Source organism: Psilocybe cubensis, chromosome 5 (genome assembly GCF_017499595.1).
Source record: "Psilocybe cubensis strain MGC-MH-2018 chromosome 5, whole genome shotgun sequence".
Taxonomy (NCBI): domain Eukaryota; kingdom Fungi; phylum Basidiomycota; class Agaricomycetes; order Agaricales; family Agrocybaceae; genus Psilocybe; species Psilocybe cubensis.
In genome coordinates, this window is record NC_063003.1 from 294,572 (window position 1) to 311,391 (window position 16,820).

Consider the following 16,820-nt stretch of genomic DNA (forward strand, 5'->3'; position numbering starts at 1 on the left):
GGCGAGCGGGCAAAGGTCGTGACGCCATGTATTGAATTCCGGCGAGTGGGGCCCATTTCCAACACACTACGTATCGAGTTCTGGCGAGCGAGTGCAGCTCTATCAGTTCCGTCGCACCGGCGCACGACACAACATTTCGCACTTGGCGCTACGTGCCCATTTTCGACTTGATGCTATGTATCGACTTCGAGTTTGGATAACTACCAACTATTAAGTTGGTGTTTCTGATGCTGCGTAAACTTTGACTGACTTGTTCCACAGATTTTGTCTTGTTTGAAACATGTATATTTCACCTACTACCGTGCAACCTACTAACTCACCTTGTGTCGGGGGGACCTCACCCCGTCACTTTGTTTCACTGCCCTTCGGGGGAGGGGAAACCCTTGAAGTTTGATACTAGAAGAGGGTTGGACATTTCGGACAAGGTTGTTTTTTGAAGTTATAAATAGATTTTTACCTTTTTCGGTCTAGTTCAAACACAAGCGCCCGAGTAAGCGAGCAATCCGATGTTTTCAACGTACAAGATATGGGCGGGGTGTTGGAGACAGCCAATCCTCAGAGATGACGGAACTGCCTAGAAAGTGTTTGAAGCGCTTTTGGCTGCCGTTTCTCTTCTTCCGGATTTCTGGGCTCTAACATCCCTCCCAAATCTCCACTTTCTTGCTTGACCGTGCTCTCCGCGTCGCTACCTCTCGTCATTGACTATGGATTGGAAACCTTCCTCCCACGAACCTACAACGATGGCCCCTTTCCATGTACGAGATACTGAGCTTTGCGATACATAAAGACTTTGTCAATTGTACGCAAATCTCGGCAAAGTTTTAATTTGTCGTCTTGATCGAGCTTGATGTACTTCCCAGCCAGTCTGCAGAGGACGATGAATCGTATTGTTGTTATCTGATGCAGGTGTTTTGGACTCACCCCAACACAGCGTGTACGTCAAGAGGAAAAGATAGCGGGGGGAGTGGTGCAGGGATCACAGCGTGTGGAGGAGGATTTCCCCGTGCAGTATCAAAAGCGTCGGGAGTTATCTCAATCCCGACGTTAATGAGCTCCCTGTTGTACCCGAAATCCACCATCACTATTGGGTTGGTGCTTCGGCCGTGGGCGTCTGCCTCCTTTCTGGCCTCTTTGAAGGACCGAACCATCATGGCGTGTTCCTGATCGCGGATGCTCGAAGAGCCGGTGAGAGGTATATAACTTACAGGCTCGTTGCTGATTCCTACGGTGAGATGTCCAGGGATTTTTTCCTTGCCCAACGCGTCGATTTTGCCTGAATAGATGCCCATTTCGTGTTCCTGGGAGGTCGGGTGCATGTGTAAATGGACGATGATGGATGGGAAACGATCTGCAGGGGGCAAGTACGAAGGTGATAAGAGGCCGAGTTTCAAGATGAGTGCAACCCTCAGATAGTGGAGAAGGAACGGTTCAGAATAAAAGTGCCGAGCGAGTTCCTCCAGGTCAAGCACCGACTGCAAGGTTCGACAATTTTCTTTGTGTATGGGCCTGGATTGAATGAATAAGGTATAGTCGGAGAGAAGAGAAGCGTACCAAAGGGATCGTTGGCACTAATAAAAAAGCAAAACTCAAGTAAACATATCGCCTTTAACCCCAAAAGAACATGCTGACCTCCTTCGAGCAGAATCCGACGGACCAGCACTACTTCAAGGATGAAGTTAACAAGTACGTGAGTCCAACCTCGAAAACATACCCCTTGGCATCTTTTAACTTCAACCCCTTTCTCCCCATTTCGCTTTTTGCAGGTCTCACATGTGAGCACGGGCAACTTTCGAACGTGCTTCCTGTAGCTGGAGTCACTGAGAATATGAACACCCTCAATAGGTGTGTACTCCGTGTCGAAGAGGTTCGCCATCTCTCCAAAACTCTGTCTCGAGCTGGGTGACGTGAATGAAACTGGCAAAGGTGCGATCTCTTGGATCCATGTTTTTGTTCGGCACTGATCACGATCCCGGCAAAACAGAAAACGATAACGTGATTCAATGGCTGACGCGTAAAGCCCCTGACTTTCTCTTTGAAAGGTCACTCATTTGATATTTTAGCCACAAAAAAATTACTTCTAGATGCTATTTAGCAGCAATTTTTCTACATCTCTGAATCCGTATTTCAGAGCAACTAATCCTAAAGTTGGCGAGAAGTTTTGCACTAACAACCATCTAATAGTGAGTGTTACGCTTGGATTCGAAGCTAACCAGTGTAACCAGTGGAGTAAGTACCCCCGACTCTTTTTTATTGTGAAAGACGCGTCGTTCTAAAAAATCGAATCCACACTTAGTGCTTGCATGAAAACGTTAGGCGGAATTCAAGCTGTCTTTGAATGTGCTAAGGTATTCTATTTTTATGCTCCCGGCTAAACTATGTATATCTCATTCGGTCACTGTAGCTAATCTGTTCCAAAGCCACAGTCGATCTTTGCTAGCCGGATTCTAGACATCTATCAAGCTTCGATGTCATTTGTGCAATGGTCTTAACATTATTGTCAAATTAGCCTCGGGATAGATGTTGATATGTGATCTCTTAGAACGTGTGCCATTTCGACATAAATATACGCTGATATCGATGCAGGTAAAAGTTCCTCAACGCCTCAATGGACACCAATACTGTCCCGCACATTTCTCGGACTGGCTTTGCAGAAGCTGACGACTTTCAGGTGGAAGAGAGACCACTTGACATACGGAGCGCATTCCATGCGACAGTCTTCTTTGTACTCGTCAGCCCGTTGTGTTTTAATTGTTTCGCATACCGCACAATCTTGCTTGTTCTGTCGGGATGCCTTGCTTTTCCATCAGCAATCCGTCTGCGATATACACGATTCATGAGGAACGACATCATCAGTGACCTTCGCCCCCAAATTGGTGCAGCTATGAGTCTTTTTGCCTCAGGAACTGCATTAATCCTCGAGGTATGTCATGTGTCAAAGACTCCGCCTATGTACACCTTTTATTCACCGTTGACGCTAGGCACATCATCCTAGCATCAGCGTTGCAGTATGAGTCCTTTTCTCCTTGAATAACACAACGTAGTGAGCTAAATTACCTTCAGGTTCAAACACACTCAGAGTTTTATAGTCGGCCGTTGACCCGTCTTCTGAAAACATTTTTATTTGCTGAGATGATGTTCAATGGAACGTCCGAGGAAAGGGAACAAACGGCAAGTTGGCTTGCCTGGATGCATCGTAATATCCATGGGCGCATCACGATCAAGGCAAGGGAGGAACTGAGATTGCCTGAAGATTTTAAATCGTATGGATACACTGATGACTTAAAGGCTTGGGTCATGCATTCCCTTACCTATGCAACTATTGCCTTCCAAATGCGCTACGGCCAACCGTGAGTGATTCGTTACAGTCATGACCTATCTCTAGGGACTGATGAGGACTTTCAGACTTTCCAAACGCGCGAAAGACACAATTGTGCTTGAAAACACTTGTGTGGCACTGCGTCTCGGTGTTCCTGATCACCTATTGGCTCGCGATTATGAATCATTTATGGCCATGTTTAACCGTCAACTCGACTTGCTCGACCACGGACACTCCGCTTCTCAGAAACTTGTTGAAGAGATAGAGAATGCAGCCACAACATCCAATATTAAGTGGCCAACTGCTATACTATTTAGGCTTGGACTTATGATCGGACATGACCTCCTTCCCGAGAAACTGCGCAATCAATATCAACTCAAAGCTTTGAGGTCCCCGTGGCAGCGTTGTTTACAGAAAATTGTCATTTCTGTTCTCTGGCTGGTGTATCCGGTTCTTATGTGGCTACCGTTGCGAGGTGTAATCACGCTCCTGCTAGTTCTGGAACCCTCTACGAGATCGATATTTATGGTGAGAACGCTTGTTCTTTTTTTTTTTTTACGGAACGCGACTGAAGATGAACAGTCCTCTTTACAAGCGATACATTCCATGGACACTATGAACAACTTGCCAATATTCCACGGGACCCCTGACCCAGCTTCTATCCTTGCGTCTTCCTCGTATCTTCAGTGGCTAGACTCCGGAAAAGATGGCCGACCTTTCCTTCAAGTTATCCTTGTACGAATACTCGAAGTCCAACTGATGTCTGCACACGCAGCTCAATATTCCTGGTGGCCTATCATGGGGAGTCTGTATCCTTGGTTAATGCTTCCCGGAATACTAGCTTGGGAGTCGATGGCCAGCCTTTATCGAACAACAAAAGGGTTTATGGAATCATTTAGAACGAAATTTAAGGAAAGCACAACGTTTAAGGGGAACCAAATCAAGTTACCTCAGCATGGTAAGCGACCTAAATGTATTTCACGAAACTTTGACTCACAGGTTTGTCATCGTAAGTTGGTTTTATCCTAGATGGAAACCGGCGGTTCGCTAGAATGCTCGGAACATCGATTGACTATGGTCATTACTGTGGGGGACAGACGGCTATTAACCTTGTGGTGTGGTGGATACGATACCTGCAAAACACCACCCTAAACAGTCACCCGGGACCACGGTATCTGACCTTTTGGGCGTTCTCAGCAGAAAATATGAGGCGTCCGCCGGGAGAGGTAGACGGCATATTCCGACTCCTGTCAAACGAGTTCAGAACCTTCGCGTTCACCTCAATCGTCCATTTATTTCAAATTCGTATGAGGATCATTGGGGACTTGACAGGATATCCACGCGAACTCTTAGACTCCGTGAAATTGTTGGAAGAATCGACGTCGAAATACGATCGGCTATTTTTACAGATTGCGGTTGGATATGGAGGCCGCGATGAAATTGTTCAATCAGTAAATCTTTTGCAGGCTCAAGGAAAGGCGGTGACCGAGGCTGGTATCAGCGCTGGTACATACTGCGCTCAAGCTGGTATTCCTCCCGTGGACTTAATAGTGAGGACGTCAGAGAAAAGGTGTGTACGAAGGGTTTACATGTTGGTCTGACGCTGATAAATCAGTTTAAGAACAAGCGGGTTCCTCCTGTGGGATACAAAAGCAGCCGAGCTACATTTTATTGACAAGCTGTGGCCACAGCTTACGGTGAACGACTGGCTCGATGTGTTATCTAGTTACTCCAAAAGAGAAATCCGAGGTGGGAAATAGACACCCACGCTCTTCGAAGAGTTAGAAGGCAGTTTCAACGCGGTGATAAATTATGAGCGGTATGCTTCCTTGCATGTTCAACATTGGTTACAATTCCACATGAATGATAACCTACCAGCATGCGCAGTCCGACGCTTCTGGCAGGAAGAAGCCATTCTAGCCTCTCCATTTATTTCATCTTATCAGTTACAGCAGTCACACTTTTAGCGTATTAAATAAATCATACATAGCAAACGATTCTGCTGGTAGCAATCCAGATGGTTATGTATCAGGTTCTTCATCTTCTTTCTTCTTCATATAATCGGAATAGCCGTGTGACCTTTCATTTGACTCTGACCAACCTCGGGTTATCTGTCTGTTTCACGAAGGGATTATTTCTCACAAATTCCAGCTGATGCCTTATTCGCCAAAGGTCGCCATCTGCCAATCTATATCAGAAATATGCACAACGTAAAAACCACGTGCATGCCGCCAATTTTAGCCATCAGGAGTAATCTAGCTGTAACCAAACTTATCAACGTCTATCTTCAACCTATCTTCAAGAACACATTAGCACTCGTCGCGCATTCACGCATAACAATCATGCCTTCGGATAAACTGAACCGAGTGCAAACAGACCTGACAAGGTTGCTCAGTACGTCGCCGTGCCTTAGTACCATTCGATCTAATGCAAATGTTCCAAAACCTTTGGACTTAAGACGTTGATAGTCCCATAATCCTTGCACCAATGGCACTGGCAAACACCGAAAACCTGGCATGCGCTGTGAGCGCCACAGGCGCATTTGGCTTCATGGGGGCAGGTGCGGTGATGCAGCCTCAGATGTCATGAACTTCAGTGATATTATGCTAATGTTTGGTATTCTGATAAAGGGTTTCTTTCTCCATCCGATTTAAGGCAAAAGCTATCCATGATCCGACAGACACTTCAAGTAGGCGTAGATAAGCCAATTCCAGTAGGGGTAGGGTTCATCGGCTGGGTACTCGAGAAAACAGAAGAGTCTGAAGACCCCAGAATAAGAGCAGTGCTGGAGGAGAAAGTCGCTGCTATATGGCTTGCATTTGGTACAAAACTCGGGAGTTACGTGGAGCAGATTCGGGCGTATGATTCCCAAAGGGAGCATAAGACAGTGATCTTTACTATTGTTAACTCTGTGGAAGAAGCTCTCCGCGCCACAAACGAATGGAAAGTGGATGTCCTTGTTGCTCAAGGTATGTCAATCGGATATGGAGGAAACCCTACTAATCCTGAAGACAACAGGTATTGAATCTGGAGGACATGGTGGCTCTGAGGCACCACCGTTGCTCACGCTTCTGCAGGCTGTGATTGATGTTCTTCCCAACGATGGTCCCTTGGTTGTCGCCGCTGGAGGGGTATCTACCGGGAAGCAAATTGCTGCGCTCCTTACCATGGGGGCATCAGGTGTCGTACTCGGGACCCGGTTTCTGTTTACAGATGAGTGCGGTTATACGGATGCTAAAAAAGAAGTTCTTATACAGGCGGGAATCAATTCTACTGTCAGAGGCATGGCGTTTGACGAGGTTGGCCGTACTATGGGCTGGCCACCAAAGCAGGATGGACGTGCAGTATCCAATAATATTATAAAAGACGTAGAAGAAGGCTTGGATCTTGATGCGCGCCTCCGATTATTTGATGATAGTGCCAAAACCGGAGATACCTCGCGCCTTGTCGTATGGGCTGGCGTAGGAGTGGCCCTCACAAATACGATTACTCCTGCTGCTGTAAGTTCTAACATTAGATCACACAATCTTAATACTCAAGGTCCGATCAGGATGTAGTTCGACAGTTAAGCGCAGAGATGTATAGTAGTCTTCAAAGGGCTTCATCACTGCTTAGTGCGTAGCAGTAACGTGGATTCCGCTATCGGCGGATATGCGTCAAAACCATGATAAAAAACACAAATTCTATTAATGACAATGGACAGCGGATGTATATAGTATGGGGAACAACTCTTTCTACATCCATGTCTACAGAAAATTGGTTTGAAAATATCTCTGAAGTTGATGAACAAATTTCAAGCGGATACGACGTGCAAGCTCTAAGTATAGTCTATCTGAGTTAGATCAGCTGGATAGAGAAGCGGACAAGCACGGTGACCTGATTGCGAATTGTAAAAGAAGTTTAAGCTCTTTGCATCAATCTACCGCCAACATATAGATTTAGTTCCAAATTTGGGCCATTTATCCTGTGCCCCCACAGCGGCGCTATGTCTGTTGAGTCGTGATCTATTATTATTTACAAAAGCGCCGGAATCATGAGCTGTATAAGGACTGGCCACGATTATTTTGCTTCGAGCGACGCTTCCCTTCTCTGACACAACTGTCATCAGATAAAACACCCTGTTAATAGCTCTAGCGCGGGAACTGATGATCAGGTCAGTATAATTACTGGAAAGATACGGATTCTTTCTACAAGGTCCCCAAATTCAATATGGCTGGCCAACTGTCGCTCGAAAAAACGTTTCTCCTCGCAGCATGGATAGAGGTGAGATCTGGCCTGTTAAATTATGAATATCATGTGTTGACCTACCTATGATTCATCAGGGCATTTTATACGGTAAGCTATTGTTTAAATGCCTTCATGTTATCCCTATGTTGACCTCATATCAGGATTCCTATGCTGTATATTTGGTGCTACAATGTATATCTACTTTTCGTCGATGTACAGTCGAATCGGATCCAGGCGTGATCGACACACAACGGTACACCAAAGAATTGACTGTGATGCTGATGAGCTCTAACAATATATATTGATATAGGGCATGATTATAATCTCAGCTATCATGTTTTTCATTGCCTCATTTCATTTGGTCATGAACGGGTTTCGCCTTCTGCGCGGGTATGCTGATGAGCGACTGGCCCCGGGTGGGCCAGTGGGTTATCTTGGAGTCCTAAGAAAATGGGATCACATTTTAAAGGATACTTTGTACGCTACACAGGAGAACCTTGGGAGTGCTGCGGCGGTACATTCTCTATCTTCTCTATTTGAAATCGGCATTTAAACCTCCTATTTCTTAGATTTACAGATGTTGGGTTCTTTGGAATTTTGATTGGAGAATCATAGCTCTCCCCACTATTCTGCTTTTTACCAATATTGGTACGGTTCACATTTTGTAGCATTAAAATCCCAAGTTTCTAATTTGAATTTGAAAAGCTGCTGGGTATGTCGTTTGCGGCACATATCCCTCCATCGACCCCACAGCTTCGATATTCAACCCGGTTCTGCTTCAATGGATCAAGACCTTTTATTCCATTGCAGTAGTGCTAAATGTGATGACGACCGGTCTCATGAGTTATCGGATTTGGATTGCGCACAAGAATTCTGCAAGTTATATTGTCGGAAAAGGAAGATTAATTTCTATTATTCGAATCCTAATCGAGTCAGCTGCACTTCAGCTCATTGTAGAAGTTGTGTTGCTCGCACTTTATACTGCCAACCTTAACGCCCAGTACATTCTATTAGAATGTGTCACACCTACGGTGGTGCGTACATGCTGTCATCTTTCAACATCATATTGTCTAATATATAGAGATTTCAGGCTATAACATTCAATACAATCACGTTGCGTATAAAGCTACAGTCTGAAGCTATGGCCAGGTCTAGATCAATGGGTTATACGGATCCCAGTAACGCGGTTCAAACTATTGGAAGTCTCCCCATGAAGCGACTTCGTGTTAATATTAATCGAGAGACTGATCAAGACACCTCAGAAGCCTCTTATGATGATAAGACCAATGCGGTTTAGAGTATTATTTATTAGAGTGTTTGTTTTTATATGATTCCTAGTAAAAATTTATAATTTTTATTTCAACTTCAATTTCTTATACTTTGACTGTTCAGCTTCATGTATACCTCTTTATCTCATTACTTACGCATCAAACTGTGTTTTTGTGTTTTACCCCATTTTGGGCTCATCGCTTTCGCGCCAGGAAAATGACGCGTACCGTGAGATACGTGCACGTGATGAGAAAAAAAAAGTCCACTCAGATCGAGCAAGCAACACGTAGGCGCTGACACATCATGAATTTGACCTATCTTCTAGGTGCGTAATACCACACACAGACGAGTTACATTGAGTTTGAGAACATTGAAATGCTGCTGCGCGTGTTTCCAGATCCATCGACAAGAAGATTGTCCTGCAAAATGTTTGATTCAAAGATCCATGTTTAGAACGCGAGAACGACTTACGGAGCACCCTGACCCAAGGTTCGCGTTTCCAATCCAACCCGGCTCCCAGTACACAATTCCAAGACCATGTCCCCCTGGTAAGCTGGAAACAACATCTCTTATTTTGGATACCCACTGCAACTGGCCCGCGGCAGAAATTGGGGAGGAGTCGCTCAACTGGACCCCTGAACAGGAAAATGGCCAGTCTGTCTCGACGACCATAACATCCTATCGACTAGGGATACAGTCGATTACGGGTAATGATTCGAAGTCTATCTTACCTTTCCGTATCTATTGATTATATTGGTCAAGCTGGATTTCAGAGCGCTAGTGGTCGCACTGGTTCCGTAGAATGGGTAGAATGAGAATCCCATGACGTCAACGTCCTCAGGTGCCAATTGTCCCGGAATAAATATTTGGTTATAGAAGGAAGCGACAGCGTTAGAATTCCAGCCATTAGCTAGGTGAATCATGACCTTGGTAGAAGCAGAGGCTGCACGAACACCGTTTGCCGCGGAATGGAGAAGTTGTGACAGAGGAGAATATCCTTTAGACGAAATCTGGCCAACTGGAAAGAGTATTCCACTATTTACTTCGTTTCCGATCTGATAATCAGGTAAGACGGAAGTCACTGAAATTTTCAAAGAGGTACAGACTTCAATGAATTTAATCGGGGTTCCTTGAGACGAAAAAGATTGGACAACATTCTTGGTATATCTAAGCGTAATTCAACATCGCAGGGAAATATTCCATTAAAATCAGACATACGTATAAATTTGTGTATTTAGGCCGTTTAGATCCTTTGGCCATGAGCTGGGAATTGCTTGTTTTCCTGGATCTGCCCCTGATATCATTGAATTTTATAGTAGTACCGCAGCCATGACACAACTAAGTAGTTCTGCTTACATGTGTCACTGTAGTGCAGATCGACATAAATCTCCAACCCTGCCGCTGCTGCACGTTTTGCCAGGGCTAGGCCGTAGTTGAGACTGTACTCTCCGTCGTTATTGCTGGTCCAAATTCGGATGCGAGCGAGGTTGGCACCGTGGTTTTTTAGGATATTTTCAAAATTCAAAGTTTGGCCGTTGTCCTTGTAGGTACGTCCGGCTCTTTCAAGGTTAACGAGGGAGCTAAAATCAGCACCTCTATATTGGAGGGCTGATCCAAGTGAAACAAGACAGGTAAGGAAGAAAATTGTTGGATTGATGAAGCGCATTTGTCAATTTTAAAAAGCAATACACTCGTAGTTACCTTATATACCATACGTTGAGGAGCACTCTTGAAATCACATCACATTCAACGCGAACTAAGACTCATACTTCCGAAATAATTGCCTTATTTATCACCGAGATAGTAGCTTCGGGCTATTGCCGGTAAAAATAGTACTGTCATTACTTACAACGACCATGTACTTTATCTGCTGTTCTTTCTTTAAATAATCTTGCTGCCGGCAAATTACTTCTTATAACTCGACTTACCCGCTAATAATTTGTCCAACAAGCTGATATCTCTCTATACTATGGTGTACGCGCGTGTTGAGCGAGATGAGCGAGAACGAAGGCTTTAATCCGAGCCGGATATACCCTGGATACTGTGCCTTCTTTGAGGTGAATGTAAATTCTTGTCAAGATTTTTTTGCAATGCCAAGAAACGAAAGTCAATGCATTTTCTTTCCATGAAAGCAATACGAAAGAGATGATTTCTCCCACCGGGATCACGATCATGGCAGAGAAAGTGTTTCTGTGATTATGGTCTGGAAGGAAGAGCAAAATACAAATCGTGAAAAATATAACACCGAACGTTCATTTGCCTTCATTTGTCCCATGTGATATCATATATGCTTTAAACTCCCAGTCTCAGAGATCGATTTTTCAGTTAATGAATCCGTTGCAGTAGGTCTACATTTGATTTAAGATGCAAAGATTTCAATAGCCGTCACGTAATCTTTGTGAATTTGATCACGAATGGTGGTGAACGACGGTACAAAGGTGGTCTGAAGTGACCAGTTAGAATATTCACCAATAGAAGGAGAAAATGAGTATACAAACGCACAGGAACATTCAGTATCAAGGAGTTTGCAAAGGCAGAAGAGTCGGTATCAAGAGTTTTGAGATCAAGCTCAACAAGCTGTATGATTCCGCCAACTTTAAGGGCAGCCAGGGAGTCTTTCCTGTTTTCTATTGTTGTTAACGTGGTTTCAACCAGCGGTTCAATCTTCTTAATGGCGTCCAAAATAGCCGGAGCATCTGCTGAACTAATCGCACCATTTGCCTAGTTTTGAACAACGTCGTAAATAAGCAGAGATATGTCGACGACAAAGAGTTCAATTACTCACGGTAATATCCGCAGTGCCCTTTTTGATGGATGTGTCGAGTGCCCGAGCAAGGGTGTCAACACTCTTCATAGTATACAATATCAGATAAAAGACTGTAAGCCTGGTAATATTACTCATAGACTCACCACAGCCTCTTGGAGAGTGCCATTTTCCTGAGGGAATTGGTCGATAGCGTTATGCAACGCAGAGAGCTTGGTGGATATATCATTTATGTCGCTCACAATCTGGACGGTTGTGCGTTTGATGGGCGTGGTTAAGGCTGCAGTCGCTAGAGACAATAAAAGCACAAAAGGAGTTGTAAGCTGGACCATGATTTGAACTTGGATGTTGAAACGAGAGAAATTGAGCTGGGAGAATAGCCTCCGTCCCCTCCACACTTTATACTGCTTCAAAATTCGATAAACCTATAATATATCAACATTAGAATCATCCTATAGAAGGATTTGGACGTTGAAAAGCCATGACACCCATGCCCTGGTGCCATCTCATATAGTATAAGGCGAAACTTAACGAGCGACAGAATGGACGTGTCGAACAGCAGTAAAATGATCACATATAGGTATAAACTGACTGTATGTGATATCTGCAGTACAAATCTGAGATGTAAATTGCATCAAAAACGTCAGCTGAACCAGCGTTGCCCCACATTACTTGTGCTTTCTTTTCTGTTCTTTCTTTTTTTCGCGCTCAAGGCGCCTCCTCTCATTACGGTTCATGGGTGGGCCCTCAATTTGGTGTTCCTCGCCTATCGTACGTTGTCGAAGCATCGCGTGCTCGGCTACGAATTCTGCCGAATGACGGATGTATACGTGTTCGCGATCCATCTTCACCTTCAGCGCTCGTGTAGCATACGAGTCTACCTTCCTTCCGAGATTTCTGATCAGCTCCTTGTCCACGTTACGCATTGGAGCTCGAAGAAGAAGACGGTTCTTATGATCCGAGCGAATGTGGGTATTGATGTACCTATGAAGTTCAACATTAATGGAAATCAGTTTACAAATGATAGAGAGGTTACTCGAAGCAAGAAGCGATGCTCAATGGCTTCTTAGTTTCCTTGCCTGTGATAGCTGACTGCATAGTGAAGGGTTCTGCTCTTCGTACCGTTTCAATCGCCTCTTCGCCAACGACAATTGCACATGTGACAGACTGTTTAAAGTCGTTTACAAACTCAACTAGAACCACGGCTCGATCCTGATCTCCATCTTCGTCCGCAGACATTCGAGCTCTTTTCCATACCTCAATATTTATATCGGATAGAGTGCGGAGGCGTTCGCGGATCCCAGGCCACGGGGAGACGAGATCATGCAGCTGAAGCATCCCTTCCATTTCGTCCTCGTCGTATTCATCAGGGTATGTGTACAAATTCATGTATTGCGCGATCTTGGTCGGCTCAATACCGACGTCGATGTGAACCAACAAAGGCGCACGAATGCATGTTTCACGCTCGGCAGCGGTCAATTTTCGTAGATCATGCAAATGGAATCGGATGGCCAGACAGACTTGGATGTAGAACTCCAACATTGGGTTGCCTGTAACAGATTTGATAAGTGGTTGGATGCCCGCTCCCAATTCAGGACTACAGTGAATTTTGTGGTTTGGCCTGATTACTAGATGTATCAGAGAACCAAGAACTTCTCAAATGAGCTTCAGCAAGTACCAATGATCCCTTTGGCACTAGTAGCCCCTATTCAGAAACATCGACACAATTTTTTTAAAAAGAGCACGAACATCCCTAGAGCAATACAATGCGATTGTGCACTAGTGGATATCCTCAGCCAAATCAGACTATTTGCAATGGAGATACTGACAACGTCACATCGTTTGAGCTTTACTTCCTCCTCGGCGGTTGAAAATTTGCCACAATTTGTGCAGCACATGGTTATCTCTCTTCTTCCATCCTTGATGACTTGTTTAGGGGGAGCTGTGGCACGGAACTCAGAAGAGCGCTCAGGATGTACTGCACTGAAGAAGAGCTGGGTGGCACCGCTCGAGTCCATCCTTTGAATGGATGAAAAAGGTTCCTGAAGATCATTCCGATTATCATTATAAGAAAATCACCTCCCCTAAAGTCAGGCTTCCAATATTAGGTCCTTTGACCTCGCCTCGTCCCTCGTCTCGCCCTTGCCTCAGATGAGATAGCTTACTACATGAAAAGCAAGTAAATTATGAGGTATTTTGATTGCTAACCACAACTAGACAATTCCAAAGGAGCTCGATCGAAAACAGCAGTTGCAGCCTGCGACGCTGATGTTGTCGGTATGTTTGTGGGTCTGCCAGCTACATTCACAGAAAACGTCAAACTTTACTCGGCTACACTTCTGTTCTGATGCTACTGATCAAGAATAGCATTCCATGATACGACCTAAAGAACTACGATGCAGAACTAAAACTCAGCCACACCCTACCCCGTGGAATGGCTTGCGTAAACGGAAAAACAGTGTATTTCGTGCTGTCCAACATGGGAACGCAATCTCAGATTAAATCAGTGAAATTGTTCTCAATAATAGTTTAAAAGTGTTGATATTCAGTCTTTGTGCACTACGTGATGCAACGGTGTGGGTGTGTAACGGCGCGATCACATAGGAACTGTTCCGCACTACGATGCGGGCCTTGGCAAATATAAGTTCGATATTCAGTCAAAGCTACAGTACAAATGTCATCATGCTCAAAAGATCCACGTCTCTCGGCAATGAACATACTTATCTCATGTCACCTTCCCGGAGATGGCATCAACGATTGATTGAATACTGAATGGGAACGAGCACTAGTACAAATAAACGCGTTAGTGTGTCCACATCTGATATCCTTCCTTGTTCTCTGATTTTATCAACAAGAACCAAGCTTAAGATTGGGCTCATCAGAAACCAGCACCCTTACGTAATCAATGGGCTTGGCGCCAAGAGCGGCCAAAATCCAGCTCGAAAAAAAAATCAAAAGTTATGTTGACGGAAAATGGTTTCAGACAAAAAGTTTAAAAAAAAAAAATTCATAAATGTGCATATACAATCCTTACTACTAGCCTTTATGCCCACAATAATAGAATTACACCTCAGAGGTCAAATTGTAGTCTCTGGAAGTCCATAATGAGTCTGAGAGGTATTACTTAGGCGTGACTTATTGTCACGTGTGGTCACGTGTACCATTATATAAGCGGCCAAAAGAACATTGTCAAATTTTCGAAAATCTCCCAAACTCGAGAAAACACCATTTCTGACGTGTTAGACTAAAAAAAAAGGAAAAAAATTAAAATCTTTATAACTTCTTGAGATCAAAATTTTTTTGAAAAAAAAAACCACAGATGTGTTCAAAGAAGCATAACCTACATATCTGTGGTTCAAAAATGTAGAATAGTGTGAGTGCAGAAGGGTTGAAAAGGTTCGGAGGTAAGCCAACTTTTGCTTACCTAAGGGGGTGCTGGTTCCTGATGAGCCCAATCTTAGATCCAACATTCTTTCTCTCACTTTAACACCATGACCTCCAATCCGCGCATCGTTTTTGCCAAACGCCCCGCTCCCCATGAACTACCCAAGATTGGCGAGCATCTCATATTTGACGAATCGCGGACTATTGATCTCGAAAACGTCCCTCTCAATGGCGGATTTTTAACAAAGACTTTGATCTTGAGGTAGTTTCTATACGTTTGAGATGCAAAAAGATGACTATAACAGCTTGTGTATTTATCAAGCCCTGAGCCTGCTATGCGGGAACGCATGCGCGATCCATCAATTCCAAGTTATACCACAACGTTCAACGTCGGCGGACCGTACGTATCAGCCTTCCCCTATACTCCAGCAAAAATAACAAAGATATAACGATTTCCCAGGATCCTTGGATTCGGTGTAGTGGTGGTCCTTCGCTCTGAGAAAGATGGGTTCAAGCCGGGCGACTATCTATACGGATTAACGGTCTGGGAGGCATACACCGTGCAGCCCTACATCGATGGTAGGCAATTCATCTTCCCCTTTTCACAACATACCGAAATCGCCGAGCTAATTTAACCCACCAAATCTAGGGCGCGTCAACTTCAAAGCAGAAGAATGGTCCCCCGGCACATTCGACATGGACTCTCTTGCCCTGCAAGTCGTCCCGAATCCAAACGGTCTCTACCCATTATCGAAGTACACCAGCATTATGGGAACGCCAGGGCTGACTGCGTTTGTCGGTATGGAGGGCATCATTGATGGAAAAGAGGTAAGCGTCGCGTATCCACTTATCACTCTCAAGCTTAAATGAGTGTTAGGGAGAAACGCTGTTCGTGTCGTCGGGAGCATCTGCAGTGGGAAGGTGAGTCGGCGTTACGTCAGAACGCGTTGTCATCCCCGTCCCCGAGGTACCATCAGAAGTTCTTACACAATTGTACGGCAGTATGGTAATTCAACTCGCGAAGCTCAAGGGGTAAGTTACCACTTGTCGTAAATTTCAAACACTGATCGCACGTTGAAACAGGATGAAAGTTATTGCCTCTGCGGGCTCGGACGCAAAGGTGGAGTACATGCGCTCCCTGGGAGCGGACTTGCCCTTCAACTACAAGAAAGTCAGCTATGCTGAGTTTCTCAAGAAACACGGTCCTATCAATAAGTTCTGGGTACGTTGCAACCCTCCGAACCGTGTTTCTTGAATTTGAGGGCTCACGTATGCGTCGCTGTCAGGACAATGTCGGCGCGGAAGCGCTGGACGCCGCGCTGGAGTCAATCACTTCCTACGGAAAGATGGCAGTATGTGCCAAAGTTTTCCAAAATCTTTGCTTCGGTTGACAAGTGCCACTTTGCTTTCTCTTCTGTTTATAGATCTGCGGTACATCAGGCACAGATGCGACACCGCCTAATGAACATTACCGTTTGAAGGTGCGCGCTATCTTACACGTATCCTTAACATCAATATCTGAAATGATATTCAACCCACACCATTTGTATAGAACGCATACCTGATCATGAAAAAATGCATCAACATTCGTGGCTTCATTGTCCCGGACCTCATCCCCCAATTCATTGGGAAGTTTTTCGAGACCGTTCCCGCCCTCATGGCTCAAGGCAAGCTGCGCAGTGAGGAGACGGAGTACGATGGAATCGAGAGTGCACCACAAGCGTTTATCGACACCTTGTCTAGCGGTCATCAAAAAGCTGGAACTCTTGTCGTTGTAGTTGCGCGAGACTAAACGACAGAGAAATGTATGCCCGAATAACGGTATGCTTAGTGTGGAATGTAAGATATATTAAAAGAATG

General features: G+C 44.7%; 7 protein-coding genes across 7 annotated transcripts; 4 read left to right on the forward strand and 3 right to left on the reverse strand.

Annotated features, from left to right (window-relative positions):
• Nucleotides 1–555: 555 nt before the first annotated feature.
• Nucleotides 556–1,873, reverse strand: JR316_0005574 (SET domain and MYND-type zinc finger protein 6; the record flags this gene model as incomplete). The annotated part of the gene is made up of 7 exons (XM_047891331.1): nucleotides 556–685; nucleotides 737–865; nucleotides 922–1,160; nucleotides 1,206–1,506; nucleotides 1,552–1,568; nucleotides 1,630–1,659; nucleotides 1,712–1,873. The coding sequence occupies 7 exons, from the start codon at nucleotides 1,871–1,873 to the stop codon at nucleotides 556–558; spliced, it is 1,008 nt and encodes a 335-aa protein (XP_047748680.1).
• A 960-nt stretch (nucleotides 1,874–2,833) lies between these two features.
• Nucleotides 2,834–5,076, forward strand: JR316_0005575 (Isoprenyl transferase; the record flags this gene model as incomplete). The annotated part of the gene is made up of 6 exons (XM_047891332.1): nucleotides 2,834–2,920; nucleotides 2,979–3,005; nucleotides 3,061–3,347; nucleotides 3,403–4,274; nucleotides 4,346–4,886; nucleotides 4,938–5,076. The coding sequence occupies 6 exons, from the start codon at nucleotides 2,834–2,836 to the stop codon at nucleotides 5,074–5,076; spliced, it is 1,953 nt and encodes a 650-aa protein (XP_047748681.1).
• Nucleotides 5,077–5,803: 727 nt separating this feature from the next.
• Nucleotides 5,804–6,901, forward strand: JR316_0005576 (Nitronate monooxygenase; the record flags this gene model as incomplete). The annotated part of the gene is made up of 4 exons (XM_047891333.1): nucleotides 5,804–5,876; nucleotides 5,947–6,285; nucleotides 6,335–6,816; nucleotides 6,857–6,901. The coding sequence occupies 4 exons, from the start codon at nucleotides 5,804–5,806 to the stop codon at nucleotides 6,899–6,901; spliced, it is 939 nt and encodes a 312-aa protein (XP_047748682.1).
• Nucleotides 6,902–7,525: 624 nt separating this feature from the next.
• Nucleotides 7,526–8,840, forward strand: JR316_0005577 (uncharacterized protein; the record flags this gene model as incomplete). The annotated part of the gene is made up of 7 exons (XM_047891334.1): nucleotides 7,526–7,579; nucleotides 7,639–7,651; nucleotides 7,705–7,796; nucleotides 7,854–8,057; nucleotides 8,113–8,191; nucleotides 8,249–8,577; nucleotides 8,634–8,840. The coding sequence occupies 7 exons, from the start codon at nucleotides 7,526–7,528 to the stop codon at nucleotides 8,838–8,840; spliced, it is 978 nt and encodes a 325-aa protein (XP_047748683.1).
• A 322-nt stretch (nucleotides 8,841–9,162) lies between these two features.
• Nucleotides 9,163–10,478, reverse strand: JR316_0005578 (putative arabinogalactan endo-beta-1,4-galactanase A; the record flags this gene model as incomplete). Its single annotated transcript, XM_047891335.1, has 6 exons — nucleotides 9,163–9,231; nucleotides 9,284–9,490; nucleotides 9,544–9,867; nucleotides 9,919–9,979; nucleotides 10,031–10,106; nucleotides 10,169–10,478. The coding sequence occupies 6 exons, from the start codon at nucleotides 10,476–10,478 to the stop codon at nucleotides 9,163–9,165; spliced, it is 1,047 nt and encodes a 348-aa protein (XP_047748684.1).
• Nucleotides 10,479–11,171: 693 nt separating this feature from the next.
• JR316_0005579 (uncharacterized protein) lies at nucleotides 11,172–13,594 on the reverse strand (the record flags this gene model as incomplete). Its single annotated transcript, XM_047891336.1, has 7 exons — nucleotides 11,172–11,255; nucleotides 11,315–11,533; nucleotides 11,598–11,660; nucleotides 11,723–11,865; nucleotides 12,307–12,560; nucleotides 12,613–13,173; nucleotides 13,326–13,594. The coding sequence occupies 7 exons, from the start codon at nucleotides 13,592–13,594 to the stop codon at nucleotides 11,172–11,174; spliced, it is 1,593 nt and encodes a 530-aa protein (XP_047748685.1).
• Nucleotides 13,595–15,067: 1,473 nt separating this feature from the next.
• Nucleotides 15,068–16,752, forward strand: JR316_0005580 (Zinc-type alcohol dehydrogenase-like protein PB24D3.08c; the record flags this gene model as incomplete). The annotated part of the gene is made up of 10 exons (XM_047891337.1): nucleotides 15,068–15,222; nucleotides 15,283–15,360; nucleotides 15,421–15,539; nucleotides 15,610–15,788; nucleotides 15,838–15,881; nucleotides 15,963–15,992; nucleotides 16,044–16,182; nucleotides 16,247–16,312; nucleotides 16,385–16,441; nucleotides 16,513–16,752. The coding sequence occupies 10 exons, from the start codon at nucleotides 15,068–15,070 to the stop codon at nucleotides 16,750–16,752; spliced, it is 1,107 nt and encodes a 368-aa protein (XP_047748686.1).
• Between the last annotated feature and the right edge of the window lie 68 nt (nucleotides 16,753–16,820).